The following is an 18,060-nucleotide window of genomic DNA, read 5'->3' as shown; positions in this document are numbered from 1 at the left end:
TAGTTACAAATCGCCACCTTACTGAGGAATGCCTATTCAGAGTGTGGATCCTGCTTTGTCAACATTGACCAAAAGCTTTCCCACAGCACTGTTCATGCAGGCACCTACGTGTAATATTGGTGGTTTTACAATATTTTGCTTCTCTGCTTGAGCCTTAGAAGGATAGTTTTTCCCTGAACAAATCTAATTTTTCTCTTTGCATGCACAGGGTAAGGTTTTAAATCTTAAAGAAGATGCATTTTTCATGGTTTAACTTCTAAAAAATGAAATTGTAACAGTTCACTTTCTGTTTCCTATCTAATAGGTGGAAGTCTTTGATCTGCTTTTTGTCACTAGTGAGAGCAATTCTCGAAAGACCTATGTTGTACATTGCCAAGACTGTGCACGAAAGATAAGCACGAACCTGGAAAATTTTGTGGTGCTAGAACAGTACAAAATGGAGGACTTGATGCAAGTCTATGATCAATTTACATTAGTAAGTCAAATTAATAAGTGGGTGCATAAGTACATTATTTGTAAAGCAGTTGTAGACTGTCTTGGTACTCCATTGCATGAGTACTGTGGACTTTCTGATTCAAATGGAGGTATGGGTCATGTGTGAAATTTACAGAACAAAATGCTGAAGAGTCAGAATTATGTGAAATAGTACAGTAACTTACTGCAGAACATAACCGCTGAGTTTTCAGGAAAAGTATGATGTTACAATTCATAAAGTTGTGGCTTTAAAAATCCAATAGAGATCACCTGAAGACCATAACTGGATCAGATGGAGATGGGAAGAATCAGGACAGTGAAGCTTGGAGAAACTAGCACCAGGTTCAAGAGCATCTCTAATACATTGGTTGTGGTATGAAGTCAGTATAGCAGCAGAGCATCCTATGCACTCAGACCCCTTCCCTTCCCCTTCCCCACCCATCCCCTCCTGAATCAGCACTGTCCTTCTGCTTAGCAAGCGGATGCTCTCAAACAGTTCTGTCTTTTGGCTTGGGGCCTCCTTTGCATTTCAATTTAAAGCGAAAAGCCTCTTTGCCATTATAGCTTTGTGCTATATATGGCAGCCTCCTGCTTTGAACTGTGTCAGCACAACTGTCCTAACATTTCACCCAGGTTTCATTGTTTCAGGCAAAGACGGCTTGTTTGTAATCACAATTAAAGTGATGCTGGATTTATTTTTAAGCCTTGCCTTTCTGTTAAAGGAGACAAACATTGGACGAAGTGTTATGAGAATTTCATGTTGAATTAAATACAGCAGCCCAGAAACGGCTGTGCCTTTTGATTCATTTCCAGGCGCTGTGGAAAATGTATGTTTAGACAGTTATTTCATGTAATGCTAGCATAAGTTGTGGCCTTTTGAGCTGCGGCCTCAAGGTTCAGCTGTAGAGGCTGGCAAGAGTGCAGGACCATGTCCTCTGAATTTAATCATCTTCATTGGTCCTACAGAGCCTGAGGTGGTTGAACTTCATACTTCTAGGAGCCCATTGTCATAATTTGTGAAATACTGCAATTTTGAAGTGGTGATCTGTTACAGAAAAGCATATAAGTAAACTCGTTCTCAGATATGTCATCCAGTTGAGTGGAAAGGGGCAAGAGCGTTTCTGTATGGAAAAGAGGGGGGAGGGAGGGGTATTTTGTTGTCTGTGTTTATAACATTATATAGGTAACAGTGTTGATATTGTCCCTAGAACAAGGGTTCTCAACCTGTGAGTAGATCCCACCAAAGCCTATACCTGCAGCTCTAAAGGGCATTATTAATTGTTCTCTTGTGAAATTGGTGTACACATCCATTTCTTTTAAAGGGGATATGGTCTCGATTGAGAAGAGTCACACCCTAAAAGTGACATCTCTCAGATCTGGGAGAAGAGTTAAGGTTTGTTTCGAGTCACAGGATGAAGGTAATCTCAGGTGGCAGAGGTGTAATAGAGGCCTGACAGAGGCTCTGTGTTCGGGAGCAAACATGGGCATCGGTTAGTGTTAGTGTTTCATAGGTGGGTACCACAGTATGACTTAAAAGTGTCTTTAAAGATTGTGAGCAGCTACTTGAAGGGGTTCCACATGATGGCAGGACTGATCAGCAGGAAAAGAGAAGCAAATGTCATCAAAGATTCAGTATTTTGATGGTAATGCCACAAAGTGCAATACTGGGAAATAGTTAGGGATCTCCTAGACCTTGTTTCCTGCAAGCAGGCAGGAGCAAGGCACCTAGCTTACTTCACCCTTGAGGCATTGTGCTGGTGTTTCCAGGACTTGAAAAAGCCAACAAACCAATTTTGTCCTCATATCAGAGAATCTAAGACCCTTTCCACAGATATCCTGTCTTCAGGGTTGTATGTTATTGTTTAGGTAGAGGGAAGAAAAAAAAAAGAAGCCTGCAAGGCATTTGAAGAGGCACAAATGGACAATGCCCCTCCCCCCCCCCCCCGGTGAACAGGTTGAGAATCCCTGTTTTAGTTTATATAAAGATATATCTATGCTGAGCCCACATGGAGCTCTTTCCTGCCACAATGGGACTTGTTTTGTCAGCTCACACCATATTAACATAGACATCCCCACAGTGTGCTCCAGTCTGCAGTACAGGCAAAATCCTAATGCAGAGTAGTCATAAAATACACGTTGTATTTGAGTAAGCTGGAAAAAAGTGCCGGTGTCCACTTGCAAGAGTTCTGAAGTGTAGAAACAGAAGTGCGTGTGACTTCAAACTCTCATAGTTGCAGCTTGTGCAGGTCTTGGTTAAACAACTGAGTTTTACACCCTTGTAGAAAAGGTAATTTAATGTTTTCTTTTTCAGGCTCCTCCATTGCCATCCTCCTCATCTTGACATTTTTTCATGGACATTAAATGAAAACTTTTCTGATATTCAGGAAGTGACCCAGTTCTGCACCACTGATTTTTGTAGCTATCCCGTAAGGCTGCTGGCTGAAAGCTGTGTCTATGCAACCTTCCAAGTGCGGAGTGTCAACCAACTGGACAGGAGAGAGCACTGCCTCCTACTCCAGAACTCAAAACAAATAAAGCTCATCCAGCTGTACTTCAAAAAAATAATTCCATGTTTTGTATATATCTGACAAAACTGGCAACATTATACAGACTACTGACTTGAAGACCACCTCTTTTGTATTTCTCTGTTTCTGGGCTGATGAGTTGGTTTCATCCATTTTTCCCCTTCAGAATTCCCCTTGGAAAAAGTACTAGCTTAGCTGGTCATTTCTTTGTAAGGTAGTTAGAAATTTTAAGTCTTTCTTTGGGCAATTTTTTTTTTTTTTTAATGTGAAGAGTTAGGTGATATAAATTTTTTACTGCTTTTATGTTTTTCTGTCTTGTTTTGAAACCATGACGGTTACACTTTTGGTTCCTAAATAAAATTTAAAACAATTAACAGCCAAGTCACAAAGATAAATGGGTTGCACATAGACTAAGGAATAAACTTCAGATTTGTGATTTTTGTTTCTAATCTTGATGTAAATTTACACTATTTATAAATACATATTTATTGCTTGAAAATATTTGTGAATGGAATGCTGTTATTTTTTCCAGATTACCTGCCATTGAAATTTTAAGGAGTTCTGTAATTTCAAACACTACTCCTATTACATTTTCTATATGTAAATAAAACTGCTTAGCATTGTACAGAAACTTTTATTAAAATTGTTTAATGTTTAAAGTTTTTCTATTGTTTGAGTTTTAAAAAGATTTTATGTACAGTGCCCAGTTTTTGTTCTTTTTTGAATCTGATTATATATATTTTATATATACTCTTGTGCTTGTGTATATATATAATATATATAGAAACTCGAATATACATATGTGTATAAAGATTTAGAGACTAAATTTTTCTCGTTTTAAGTTTTACATCTATGGTAGATTTGAGGTGTCTACTGTAAAGTATTGCTTACAAAAGTATGATTATTTTTAAAGAAATATATGGTATGTATCCTCAAGACATAGAATGACCTTCAGACTGGTTTATTGTTAAATTGCACTTTTTGCAATAACAGACCAATAAATAGTTGCTGCCAAAATGTAGTAATAGAAAATAAGTAACGGCTAAACTTTAAAGCTCTTCGAGAAAATACCGGCTTTGACAGGAGGTTTGGCACTAGTTTTAGAGGAGGAATGAAAAAAGTAAATTTGAGTTTGGATGGGGATGTTCTCTAGAATTCAACCAAATTGCAACTTATATATTACAATATGTTCTATTAACAATTTTAAAAGTTGAGACTGAATCATCTTGGTGTCATTGTTGACCCCAAAAAAGGACGTTGTTTTGTGGTATTCTATTGTATTTTCACATATTTTGTAATACGAATTCACTGGTAAATTTTTGAAGCACTAGGTTTATTTAGGACAAGTTTATAATATATCATTGTAACAGTTTGCAGTTTTAATGATGGTATTTATTTTAAGTTGCTCTTTCTCATTAGCTTCTTGAAAATGCATTAAATCTAAATTTCAAAATTGATAGCTTTCTTATCGATCAGAGTTGACTGATGCAGAAGGTTCTGCATCAAACAATTTCTCATAATTTCTCATTAGTGGGGTATGTTAGTGATTGCATTGTTAAATTTTTTGTAATCAATGTGAAGTGTTAAAGGCACAGAGCATGCTGATAGTTTCTTTTGAACAAAAAGAATCGCCTCTTACATTGTAGCTTCAAACGAAGGGTGTTTTAATGAAGAATCAGTACAGCTTGTCTAATGCTGTTACAACAGTTTAACCATAGGTATAAGCGACTTTCTTGCTAGTTCTTACAACAGTCGAACAAAAGGGTATAGAGATTAAAGAAAAGCATAACAAATGCTCTTGCCAGCAAAATTATCAACTAGCAGTTAGGAAGCCAGTATTTGCAGTTCTGTAAAGATGTAAGTCTCAGTTCTTGATAACGAACTCTACAAATCATAATTTTTTACTTATGTATTTTATGCAGTCGTAAATATTGTAATCTTGACAAACCATGCTGCAACTGAAAAGCTACTCCTTTACAGTAGTCTTAAACCCAAATAAAAGCAAGATAACTTACCTCAACTAATGGTAAACAAAAAGTCCTCGTTTCTCAGTGCTGTAAAAAAATATTGCTAACTAGGGAAAGAGCTACTCTGCGCTAATTAAAAGGGCTTTGTACCTTTCCTCCCCTTTGGAAAAGAGGATGTGCCATCACCAAGGAAGAAAATGCGTGTCTCACCAGTGAACAAGTAGACCAAATCAGTAGAGCATCAGGCAGTATTGCTCATTGTGCATGAAGGTTTTGTCGTGAATTTGAATTGCTGCAGGGCTTTAGTATTTTGCAGTTTCATACTTCTTAATTACACTATGCTCCTAACCAATGGACAGTTTTGATCTATAAGCTGCTATGATTTAGAATGCTTTTGTTTCATTTTATTAAAAAAAGCACAAGTTAATATTTTATCAATTGTAGTTATTACGAAGCAGTTCTGCTTCTTAAATTATGAAGCGTATGGTACAAGGTGAAACATTTATAATCTCTGGATAATTCCAAGTGTAGTGAGTGGGCAGGGCGGGGGGAGGCAGGAGTCCTAAACGAAATGGAGGGGACTAACTCACTTTCCAAGGAACTTCAGTCTTGGGGCCCTTGAGCTCCACAGCTGAGCCTACTGCAAGTGGTTCTGATTTGTTTGTGGCTACAAATCACAGTAGCAGGCGGATTAAAAATCAAAGTGTAAGAGGATGAAAATGGCCAAAGACATGGCATTTATTGCAAGGATTTTTGGAAGGTACAGAGTAATAGAAGAAAAGGTATTATTAGGGGTTGGATAAAACCAGAGATACAAATGGCTGTTTAAAAAATAAAATAGTAAAAAAGTTCAATTAAAGATAAAAGGGAATTAGAAATAAATAGCAACATATGCTGCTGAACTGTGGATTGAGAACTGTCCTGGAGGAGCTTGATGATGAAGGAATCCCATAAAGAAATAGTCCTGTATTTCTGAGCCTCGTTTAAATTCTGTGAATATATTCAACCGAGCATTTGATTTTTTTAAGCTTTCCTTCAGGTACATAACTTGGGAGCAGTATCTCTTTGCTTTTATGGAGAAGTGAAGTCCTACCACTGATTATATTTTAAAGTAGTGATATTGATAGCGATATACGTAAATTAGAGAAAGATCACTAGAAAGGGTGAAGTACCTAGTGACAGAAAATTCCCCAAAATTCCTGAATTTATATGGCAGATAACTTAGTGATCCTGAAGACAAAGTATACTGAAGCTGTGCCTGGCTAGTTGGAAGGATTTCCCAAGTAGTAATAAATGCTGCTGCTTTGCTTAAATGAGTACAGCTTGGAAAAGTCAAGTGCAGCACAGTACAGCAGATTCCTGCAACAAAGGTGGGCAGGGCTTGGGGACTCCCCGGTTGGTGATGATCCTGGCCACAAACACGTTGATTGGTTAGGGGCTGGAAGATGCAGGCATTCAACTGAGATGATGGGAAGGGGGTGCTCATCCTTGGTTGCTGGCCTGATCCTGGGGAGGGGCTGCAGTAGAAATGTTACTTGGCAGAGGGCTAGGAAGAGGGCTCTTAAACCTGAGCTCCCCAAGGTCAGAGCCATCTTGTGTGGATCCATAGCAGAGTCATGGCCCAACGAATTAAATGGCTGAGGTAGGGCCAACAGATACGGGTGGTAGGGAAGCTTCATCTTCCATGGCTGTTTTAGCCAGTGTGGGGACCAGACGGAGAAAACAGTCTGGTTGGGAGGTCAGCGAGTGATGCAGCAAGGCAGGAAAGGTGGCCGAGGGTAATGATCTACCTCTGCAACAACCCATCTTGGCTGCTTCCGTTGTGTTGATGCTTACAGCAGAGGAAGGAGGGATGCAGGTGATGCTCAGACAAGTTCAAGCTGAAGACCATGCTGAAGCTCAAGGTCAAGCAAGCTCATTGCAGGGCTGCTACCTGCCAGACCCTGTGGAGGAAGGCACAAGATGCCAGGGAGCAGGCTGCTAGCAAGGCAGCCATGGAGGCCCACCAGGTCCCAGGGCAGCTTCATTCCAGAAAAATAATGGCATTCCTCCAAAAAGGAGGGAGAGCAGGACACACTTGGTAACAGGGGAGGGAGCAGGGAACATGTCAGGTTTCCTGTCAGGGCCAGGAGGTATGTGCGAAGTTGAAGAAAATACCAGGTGGAGAGGGAGAGTAGGCTACACGTGCACCTGGGGCAGGGCCCACACCGCAGGAGGGTTACGTGGGCTGGGGTGGGGTGCAGCAGGGCTGCGTGTCTAGGGTAGGAACGTGGGGACAACCCCTGAGCCCCACAGGAGCTGTCACCCTGTCGCCACTGGCCAGAGTAACGTCAGTGAGTCAGCTGCCTGGCTCCAGAGCGGTGGTCCTTGGCCCGGTCCCAGCAGGCTGGGCTGTCCCACCACTTGCAGCACCACATGGGTGATAAGGTGGGAGGGAGGGATTGTGAAGAGGTGAGCACCCATTAAAAGATTAGGTACCATAAAAGCATACCGCAGGGGCGGAAGAAGGGAAAAGTCCCCTCGCAGTGACGGCAGCGAGGTGGCTCAGCTTCCAGCCTCCGCTTGGGCACTGGTGTTGGCAGGTCCCTGCCAGCCCCCCGTTCCCATGGGCCTTGTAAAAGCATTAAAATAAAATTGCTGCTGCCCCTGCTGGGGAACGGCACAGCATTGGGTGTACACGGCAGCTGGGGGACACGCGTGGAGGTGGGATGGGAATGGATCTATCATTAGAGCCCGCTGCCTCCCTCCTGCCCTGCCCTGAGCTCCTGCAGGGCGCTGGTTCCTCTTCGGCAGAAGGCAGCATGCTCCAGTTTCTAGCAGGATGGTACACCACTCTCGGACACATCCCACAATTATTTTTTTTCTGATAGGTATTTTCAGGCCTGGCTTAACTGCGCTGTTGCCCAGGATGTAGGGAGGGACACGTGGTTTGGGACTGAAGCTGGTGAAAACCAAGACCAAGGCAGAACGGGCATAGGAGAGAGCAATTCAAAAGGAGCAAAGCCCAGGCAATGGTTAATTGATGGACTAATGGTGCAACGAACGGGCTAAAGCACTAACTCCTTTACTTCATAGAGCCAGGAGATACTTGAAAGAATCCCACCTGAAGCCAAGGGGTATAACCCAGCCATTGCCAGAGTCCACGGGAACATTGAAATGTGGTATGAAAGAGCTGGCTGTAAAGTACGTGTGAAAACTTCAAATCATTTAAAGGGGCAGAAAGGACACCACAAGAGAAGACTGAGAGAAAAAATAGCGTAAGATGTGTCCAGTGACATTTATATTAATTGAACATTTATATTAGCCTTCCAGGCACAGAGAAAGATGATCAGGAATAAAAAGAATACTTTCACCTCTTCCCTGCTCTGTACTTTTCAGCACCAAACCAGTGGGAAAGTGAGTAGTCCTTTGAGGAAACTGGACTTTTCTTGTGGCGGTGGTCAGGCATCTTTAGCTTTCAATGCCATATGCAAAGTGAAACGTGCAGTTCATGTCCTGACTGCTGCTAGAGTTTTAATTTGTTCAGCTCTTAAGATATGGAAATTTAAGCGGTTGAGGGTTTTTTCTCCATTACATCACTGCCAGTGGGCTGTCCCGATGGCTGGCTGACCTTCGCAGCAACTTAAAGGACTGTTCCAGTGCCTGGAGAAGGCTGAGGGGTGGGCAGTGGGTGCACAGGGGGCTTGGTCACCTCCTGGCAAGTTTCAGGTGGGTGCAAAAGTCACCTATTTAAGAAGCAAAATGGGCCTCTGATAGGAGTGAATTTTGGCTAGCGAAGGATAAATGGGCCACCAGGAACGGCCTCGCTTGGGCTGTGGGAAAAGCCAAGGAAAATAATCAGCAGCCAGTCACAGTTGCCACAGGGTTTGGGGGAGGGGAGGGGCGTTTCCAGGGGAGAAAGGGGGGTTGAGGGTAGTGGCACTGGGTAGGGTGTCCAGCACAATGTAAGAGGAGCGTCTGCTGCCCTTTGGTTCCAGTAGTCCAAGGCCACCACAAAGGGCAAATGTCCCCATAGCTGAAGGTCTGGAGGTGTATTCCAGGGGCTCGGGAGCTGCTGGCACATGTGGGGCAGACGTACAGCTCTGTATTTATGTGCAGGACCTTGTCCTGCTCACAAAACGCCGGTGTTACCTTTGCTGTCCTGGATTAAATGCTAATGACTTGGGGATGTATTAATTGCAAAGAGGGCAGCTCTGCTAGCTCCTGTGCTGGGCATCAGGAGGAAGGAGGATCAAGGTGGAGCTGGCTCTGCTGCGTGGTGGAGGGCAAATGAGGCCAGCCCTGCCACCCGCCCTGCTACAGCACGGTGGCTGCTGGGGTCCCCCACAGCGTGAGAGCCTTTTAGCAGCGCAGCAGCAGTTTTCCCAGAGTCCTGCTTGAGGAGGGCCTGGAGCAGGGCAGGACTGGGCGCTCACCCCCATCCCCGGGGGCTGGGTCAGCCTGGGGAGGCCGCTCAGCAGGAGCTGCACGGTATGTCAGGGCGGGTAGGGCTGTTGGTTCTTAATGCTCAGCCCAACCTTTTGCCTGCTTATGCTTGCCAGGCTGATGCAACCCTGAAAGCATGGTGAGACCACGCGGGAAGGTAAGCTTTTAGGTGGCGAAGTGATCATGGGTGCGCTAGAGGCAGAAGTGCCTGGGCTGCTTGGGGATACTGATATGCGGTCATCAGATAAGGGTGCCGATACCTGATACCTGGCAAATTTTAAAATAACAAACTGGTTTCAGTGACAGGTTGACGGAGTATAACATTGCTGAGAAATGGGGGTGTGGGCTCAGCCCAGCGGTGCCCCATGGGGCTGCCCCCCAAGCACTCACCTGGCGTGGTGCTTACATGTTTTGTAGCAAAACGCTGCACTTTGGCCAAGAACCAGCCTACAACAGATCATGGGCTGCTGGACATTTTGGTTCCAAATGGATTAAGTTTCCTTCATCATTATCCATCACGGCATTCAAATGCAACAAAAGATTTTGGTATTCTTAGACACGGATGAGGGAAATTGCTGTGTCTGTGTGCACTGAATCATGTTTGTAACCGTGTGGTTGTAAGTTCCAGCCTGACGTTTAAATTCTACTTCAGCATCTTTCAGCTTTTACCTGTGTGCCCCAGTCAGAAATTCTACAGGGTTGTCTCTGAGATAGATACAGAAGAAAATATTTCTCCTGAAAAAGAAAAATGAAAAAGCAGGGGGGGAAAAATCACTGGTTTTATGAGAAGTGTCTTAGTGGTGAAAGTATACAATTTTTTAACGGTAGGAAACCAAGAAGAAAAGGAGCAAAGTCTAGCAGGGAAAAAGTCTGGGCAAGCAAAACGTTATTTGAACAAGTGCTCAGAGATCTGCCCTCAGTTCTGGTTAACAGAGAAACAATATGTGTGTCGGTAGTTGATGATACCTTTGAAAAGCCACTTCGTCAGCAGCTACACAATAAAAACCAAAGGTGGGATGAGTTTTCCAGCACTGAACAAAACCAGCTGGCAATTATCATAAGTGCAACTTCAGTTTCTGATTTTCAAAATCAGTGCAAAATGCTGTTTACAGACCTTGATGGAGCCTTTAGCAATTATTGCTGTGTGATGAAGAATACCGTGGATAATGCTGTCTGTGGCTTATTTGCACGACTACAAGATGGGAGAACATATGACATTGTATGAATGAAGCGCTGCTGCACTTAAATAGGTATTTGATTGCCCTGCACACACCAGGAGCTGGCTGTTCCCGTGCCGCCTGGTGTTTCTCCAGCCTGCCGGTCCCACTGGCCCTGCTGGGTAAGAGCCCGAGAGTCTGCCAGCACAGCCCATGGCTTCCTTCCCTCCAGGCTGTAACCACAGGTTGTTTTGGGTGTGATGCTGGACAATACAAAGCTGTGCATTAATGTGGACACTGTGCTAGAAAAATCAATTTGGCGTTCAGCATGGAAATGTTCACACCCTGGAGCTCGACCAAAGGCCAGTCCCCTCCCCACCACCCATCTCCTCTGGCTCAGCAGCTCACCCGGAGGGTGCTGGCGGTAGCAGGGACAGCCGCAGTGGACATGCTGGCTGCTGAAGGACGGTGCTGGGGTGGCTCAGCACCTTCTCCCCTCGCTGCTCACCAGCAGCTGGGTTGATGGGTGCTGGCAGGCAAATGGGAAACATGGAGACCTGTGATGGAAAACTCCAAGTTCTACTGAGAAAGGGTCTTGGGAAGGGATAAGGAGGTTCGTGCTGGCAGATTGCGGCACCTGGAGGGAGGATAGAGGCATGGAGCATATCTTGCTTCACCATTCCCTTTCTTCCCTGCCAGCCATTACCCACATTTAGCATTTCTGCCTTCAGAGCAAAGCCCCAGGCAGATCATGCACTGTGGGGGCAGGGAATACAGGGCAGCGGTGGACATCTAAGTTAAGAAAGTGGGTTTTTCTGTGGCTGGGGAGAAAGGATGTTCATTTCTTCTCATTTTCCAGAAGCTGAGTGGTGTGCCTGCTTTCAAAAACTTGAAAACACAGGGGGAAAAAAATCTTACATAGAAAGGGAGAGCTGCTCACTGCTCCCTGTCTTTTTTTGCACCTCCTTCCTCCTCCAGTTACTTTGGCAAGCTCTCGATCTGCCATAGAAGAAACCATCTTTCTCTGCATTCTGGCAAATCTCTTAGCTTCTTGAATGTCTTGTATGCTTTAATGTGTTCATTTTGGTGCTTTTTAGTGGTTGTGCTCATCTCTTTCTCAAAATATATGTCACCTGCTCTTAGCATTTATCTCCATGCTGTCACTGCCAAGCATCCTTAGCATAGCCTTTCTTTGCGTTGACACACTCCTTGTGTCTCAGCCATGCTCACCACCTTCTCTCAGTGTATTTAATGCTCAAAGGGGAGTGAGAATTTGGGTTTGAGGAGCAGGTTGGCATTAGCAGAAACTTCCAGACCACAGGTATGATGAAGTAATCAGCTCAATACTGTACATAGATCTGTGGCTGTCACTGATGATGGCAAATCCACCAGGATGCAAGAAAAATAGCTCTTTTTAAAACAGGCATTTGTTTGTCTTGTTGCAAAGTGACTCATTTGCTTGGGCTGTCTTGAGAAAGCATTAAGTGTCTTAAAGTTTTAAAAACTGTGAAGGTTTAATGTCCGTCCAACACTCCTCCACTTAGTCCCCATTACTGAAATGCTCTTCTAAGTGTTGGTTTAACTTGAATTACTCTGATTCTTTATTTGGTTCTCTCACATTTGCCTCTTGCCATGCTAAAATGCTCTGCCTAGAGTCATCGCTTCCCTGCCGCACAGGTCACGTCCTTCCCTCTCCTGCCTCAATCCTTTGCCCCTCAAGTTACTGATCTGAAAATCTGTGTTTCATCCTCACTTCTTCAGCTGGAGTGGTGTGCTCTTTCCGCACACATGTGCACAGCCACATTTCCCCCTCTCTGCTACAGCCTGCACATCTCCCCCCACAGAGGCTGCTCACCCACGCCAGGCTGGGTTTCATGCCCTCTTGCACCACACTCCCCTGACTGGGACATCTGCCCCGTGTCAGAGAGCATCTTGCTCCTCTTGCTGATCATCTCTGGGTGCTCTTGACGTGCCCCCCTGTATCTCAGCTTGGGTTTAGGTGACTTCACGTGGCAAACATTTCAATTTAATGATGTGCAGTTGTTGTGTGGTGATGGACTCTGAGATCAGCAGGCAGGGGCATCTCCTGCTTCTAGGGAACTTGGGAAAGGGCCGCGGGACAGGAGCTACGCTGGAGGGGATGTTATTTTGTTATGGCCTTTTCCCCTGAGGTCTGCACTGATTATCGGGAAATTGTGATCCAATTAATAGGAGACGTACTACAAAGAGTTGCATCTGCGTTTTTTGCCATGAAACCTCCTTCACAGTTTCTGCATTCTGTAATGTATTTGTTGTGTCTATTTGGATGACATGTTCCCCTGAGCAGAGTTTATCTCATCTGATGTGGGGCAGCACCAGCAGAAGCACAGCACCTCACACCATGATGTTCTCTGCCCTGCCATGCTCCCTTAATTAGGTTGGAATTGGAGGACCCAGTGGTTTCAGTGATAATGACCTAATTATTTCTGTTCACAATCTGCTTTTGTCTCCTCTGGCATGCAGCCAGAGGAAGTTTTTCCCCTGGTGCCTTTCCAGCTGTGGTGACCTCTAGGAAATAGTTTCCCTTCCCTTTTCCAAGATGCCAAAGCAGCCCAGGTCTGGGCAATGCCTGCACAGAGTTCCTCTGCAGCCGGGCCCCTGCAGGAGAGCAGCGACCTGGCAGCTAGAGCCAAGGCAGCGGGGACCTCCCCTGGGAGCAAACAGGGTGACAACGACACTTCATTTCATCTCAAGGTGAGGAAAGGTGTCCTCCTCCTGGGCTGCTTGCCCCCGGCCAGAGCTGGGGTGCTCACCAGAGTGGCTAGGCTGGCAAACTAATGCTTTAATAGATGTGGGATCTCAAAAGCACCACGTGGTGCTCACCGAAGTCCTCTTTCATTTCAGTTCAGAAAACACAAAGGTCTCCATTTCTGGAATGAGTAATGGCCCCTTAGCAAGGAGGCTGGGGTCTCTGCAGTCCTCCTGGAGGAACGACTCAAGCTCAGTAAACGTAAGGGAGTCAGGATGGTTAATAAAAAAACTAGCTTTACAGCCACAGATGAAGCTGTTTTGGGTAAGACGTCAAGAAAGCATGATCATGGTAGTTAATCTCTCAAAAAAATGCAAGAAGGACATGAAGAGACAGGAGGAGGGACAGGCTCATGAGCTTACCTAGGAGGAAAGCAAATTGCCTGAACCTGAGGTTTCCAAATCCTAAAAAGCAAGCAAAGGTCAGATCTACTCTCTTGGACCATTTTATTCTATGAGAGGAGAGAAACTTGTATTAATCTATGTACAGCCACTGAAAGCTGTTTCAGATGTTGAAATAAAAGGTCTCTTGAGGGTACCTGCCCTCTAAAATTAAATCAGGTTCATTTTTGCCTGATGACTTGCTTTTGGTTATGACAAAGGTTTGTTCTGAATGAACATATCCAGGCGTGAAGAGTGGCTAGGCTGGCAAACTAATGCTTTAATAGATGTGGGATCTCAAAAGCTCCCATATGCCATTACGCACTGCTCTCTCCCTCCCACTCACAACGCTGATGTTAAGATGGTTTCTCTGGATTGGAATAAGCTTATTTCCTTCAAGTTTGAGTGTTTTTTTTTTCCTCCAAAAAGAGGTATCAGTGGAAGATTAGGGTGTTTCCTTGAGAAGACAGTGAGTCATTAGTAGCTATGTCACAATAACTTCATTAATAAATATTGTTAATTTATTCACATCTTTAATTTTATGGACATTGCAAAGCTAAGACTCCTTTTCCACTGAGGAAGATGTTTCCTTGGTCATTGGAAGTGGGCACCAAGCCACGAGCTGAGATATTGCCCCAGGAGCCCCAGTCTTCATTCCTGGGTGTTCCTGTGATATTTGAAATGTGGGCTGACACATCTGGCCAAAATCTCTGGTGCTGTGTTTGGGGAGGAAGTAAGAAACAAGATGAAGAGGGATTCTTCTCCGCCCCTGTGTCCTCCCACTACTCTACAATCCCTGAGGTGGAGATTTCCTCTGCAGTTGCCTCCCCTCAAGGCTTATGGCATCTTGCAAGGCTGACCCCCCCTGGGAATATCCTCCCATGCCTATGCCCGTCTGGTTGTCCCATTTTCCTCTGTCCTGCACTGAAAACCCAACTTTTCACAGGCTCCTTTCACAGGCTAAGCTCCACGGAGTCGCTGGATGAGCATCTGCCTTTAACAAAGTCATGCACACCCTAAGCAGGGTTCCTCACTCTCTCCCACTGGGTAGTATTTCCACCGCACACATTATCTGCCAACTTTCCTACATAACAGCATCAAAGTTTTAGCTGAGGTGAAGCGCACAACCCCCCACTCTCCCTCATGTACAGGCCACTTACCCTGACAAACGAGGAGAGTAGGGTGGGTTTTACCTGATTTTGTTCTTAACAGATTTACTTAAACTATTATTCCTGTTTCTTCTTTGAGACGCTGCCTGTGGGTATCGTGGCAAAATACTGATTTCTTAATTTCTTGGACCTCCTTGTGCTGAGACTGCGTGCTGGCCACAGCACTTCTTCTGGCAGGCTTTCTGCTTCTGATGTGTTCTGGAAAGGGTTTATTGTCAGCCTCCACACCGCTAGCAAGTAGCTTCTTGGATTTCTCTTTGGGGGCTGCCTTATTGTAGTCTTGCATCCAATTTGCCTGATTTCTGCATTTGATTACTACTTTTTGAAGGGTGTCTGTTTGCTTTGAATCCCTCCGTTGTGCTGTTGTTTAGCCACCTGGGGTATGTGTGTATATATTTTTTTATTTATTGTTGGTACACATTTACTCTGAACTTCTAATGTAGTGTCTTTAAACAGATTGCGAGGCTCTTCAGGAAACACTTGGGCAGACATCACAGCAGGTCATGCCTTCCTGTGGGGCTCCATATATAGCTTAAAAAGTTAAGTCATGAAGCAGCTCACAGCTGGCCTTGCAACTTGCAAACCTGGCCTCCACAAGCCTCCCTGTGGGTAACTTCACTTGTCTGCCATGCAGCATCCCTCCATCCTCGTCCAGCAGCAGGAGGTGACTTTAGGGGGCTGCATCTAGGGCCTTTGCCCCCAGCTACTCCAGAATAAGCTGGCCAGTGTCTCAGAGTACGAATGGGTGTGCTCACAGATCTGAGTCTGCAGTGGGGAGAAGAGGGACTTCATAGTCACAGATTTTCCAGTAATTCTTTTTTTTTACCTCTGTAGTACTGAGTCCTCTGACCTTTAGTTCAGTCTTGTGTTTCTGTCAGATTTATGAACAACCCTTCTCATAAAATCCCATGAACACAGATATCCCAGGGATGACAGTCTTTTGAAGACTCTGGTCCAGTTAGAAAAGTCCTGGTTGTTTCCACAGCTTTTGGCATTTCATACGTCCTCCTTGATTTGCCAGCGCTGAGGGATTAGACTTTTTTTTAGGTAAATATATTTATTATTCAGTAGAACCTCAAGGTCATATTCATACTCATATCCTCCATTCAGAAGCTACTCTTTTCTGCCTTCCTTCACTGGCAACTTTATATTGCTGTATATATAATCCTTCAGTCATGCAAAAGCTGTATTTTTAGAAAGCTCTGCTTGGCTCCTACCTAGGGACGTGCAACCATAAAGTTCATCACTGCCTGGCCAGCCCTTCCCTGCTCTCCCTGCAGCCGGACGCCCTCTCTTGTTAAGCGATAAATACTCGTTAGCTGGTAACCCCAACACTACTGCTGGAAAAAAGAAGTCAAAGAGCTGAACTTTGGAGACCCTTTCTCAAAGCACATTGACAAAGCAAGTCAATAGCTGTTAGATTTTTCTGGTCATTTTGCTCACAGAATTCAATGAAAGTACTTCCTACATGGATTTTTTCTTTTCCACCCTTCTAGACAGAAAGGGGAACCCTTTGTCCATGTTCGTCCCCAGGCAATACAGCCATTACACAGAAAGCCCCTGAGCACTGGGCATCACCCCTGGCCTTGCTCATCAGGCAGCTGCTTCGGTCCTTTGGCACCTGGGAGGCTTAATCCCGTGCAGCCTTCATGAGGCAAAGGTGCCCCATGGGGTCCCCCTCTCCAGTGGAAAGGGACAGGCAGAGCAAACAGTGCCATGAGTGGAAATGGGAAGGCATAAATAATTTATTTCCTGAAACCTGGACAACTGTTCCCACCCTTTGCCCACCTGCTGAAGGGATTTCCATTTTGAAACACCAGCGGTGACAGCGACTCCCTTCAAGGACGTCTGAAATGATGACAAGTGCCCTTACTGGGAAAAGAGATGTTTAATCCCAGCACTCCCTCCTCCAGCAGCATCATTCTTCCAACACCTTTCTCCTCTTGTCCTTCAGCGGTACCTGAATTGTACACAAATCCCTGCTTTGTTTTGCTAGTAGATATAGTGCAAACGTATAAGGGCACTTTCTTTTCTCCATCTCCAGCTTGAGGTGGTGGGGAAAGAGTGAATGTTGGCAGCTGCTCCAGCCAGAGTGGAATGAAAAGCCAAAGGTGATCTTCTCTCTTGCCGTTTCTGTACCAAGAATGCGAGCAGAGGGAGGTTCTCATCCCTCTGAAAAGTCTCAGATTATTCCTAGTGTCTTGATTATTTTTTCAGAGCAAGAAAAAACCCACTATTTTAAGGCACACTAGAGGAATGAATTTGACAGCCTTTATCCAAATGAATGTTTAAATTTTGAAAGGAAGGAAAAAAAAAATCCAGTATGACTGACAAGGTCCTTTTAAAACACATAATACACTGAACCTTACATGACACTTCCGTGGGTGTTAGTCTAAAAAGCTATCTTTACATGCAATATATCAAATGAACTGTGTAAGGCAAGGGTTGTAGCTATATGCATCCTTGCTGAGTAGTACTATAGGATTGTAAAACCTGACAAACTTGTTTTCTTAAATCTCCACGTCCCCAGAAAAGAGGCTGGTGTATTCCTGTTCTTCAAACCCCTGAAAAGTTTGCTTTAGACTAACCATTGCCGTTTATGCTCTATGTTGCAAGGAATAGAGATTGGTTTTTTTTTTTTTTAAAAAAAAGATGTTAATCCAAGGCATTGATCTCTAGAGAAGTGAGGGACTCAGGCTTGGAGAAGTGCTACAGGGGCAGCTGGTAGAGGTGAAGGAAGCAGAGCTCTGGCTCTCACCAGAGCTCAACATCCTTCTCCTATTGAGGAAGCATTTGCCTACTACTTCCCTTTGAAGGTTAGGTTGTGTAGCCAGCCCCATCCCAGCCTGCTGATAGAGAGAGGTGAGAAACTCAGTGGTGGGATTTTGATGGCCCTTAGGACAAGAGCGAGGGGTGCCTGCAGCAGCGAGGGCTACTTTATAGTGCAGGCAGCATCCTTCAGCTCCATCTGGAGACCTGTGGAAAAAGGGACACTTCCTTTCACTGCTCCAGAAGAGCAAAAATTTAAAATGCTGCAAGTAAAACTATGTCAGAAACACAGGATTTCTTTTTTCAATGAGAAAATAAGCTTATTGCTGCTGCCCCCTCCCCTCGTGGTCTACACACAGATGGGTAACCACACCATCCTCTGGATTTAGCCACCAAACACCTCTAA

The 18,060-nt window shown here is 44.6% G+C and overlaps 1 protein-coding gene across 19 annotated transcripts in view; it reads left to right on the top strand.

Moving 5' to 3' along the window:
• Positions 1 to 17,517, top strand: part of KDM6A (lysine demethylase 6A) — a 175,760-nt gene extending 158,243 nt beyond the window's left edge. For 9 of the 19 annotated variants that reach the window (XM_080374259.1, XM_080374270.1, XM_080374271.1 and 6 more), the window contains one exon: positions 305 to 17,517. In XM_080374259.1, the coding sequence (XP_080230385.1) occupies positions 305 to 601 (297 nt within the window). In that variant the 3' untranslated portion in view covers positions 602 to 17,517. The remainder of the gene's footprint in view (positions 1 to 304) is intronic. The other 10 variants (XM_080374263.1, XM_080374269.1, XM_080374264.1 and 7 more) reach the window with 5 other exon arrangements.
• The last annotated feature ends 543 nt before the right edge of the window (positions 17,518 to 18,060 follow it).

The sequence above is a fragment of the Falco punctatus genome (assembly GCF_963210335.1).
Source record: "Falco punctatus genome assembly, chromosome: 2".
NCBI lineage: Eukaryota > Metazoa > Chordata > Aves > Falconiformes > Falconidae > Falco > Falco punctatus.
This window is presented reverse-complemented; position numbering and strand designations above follow the sequence as displayed.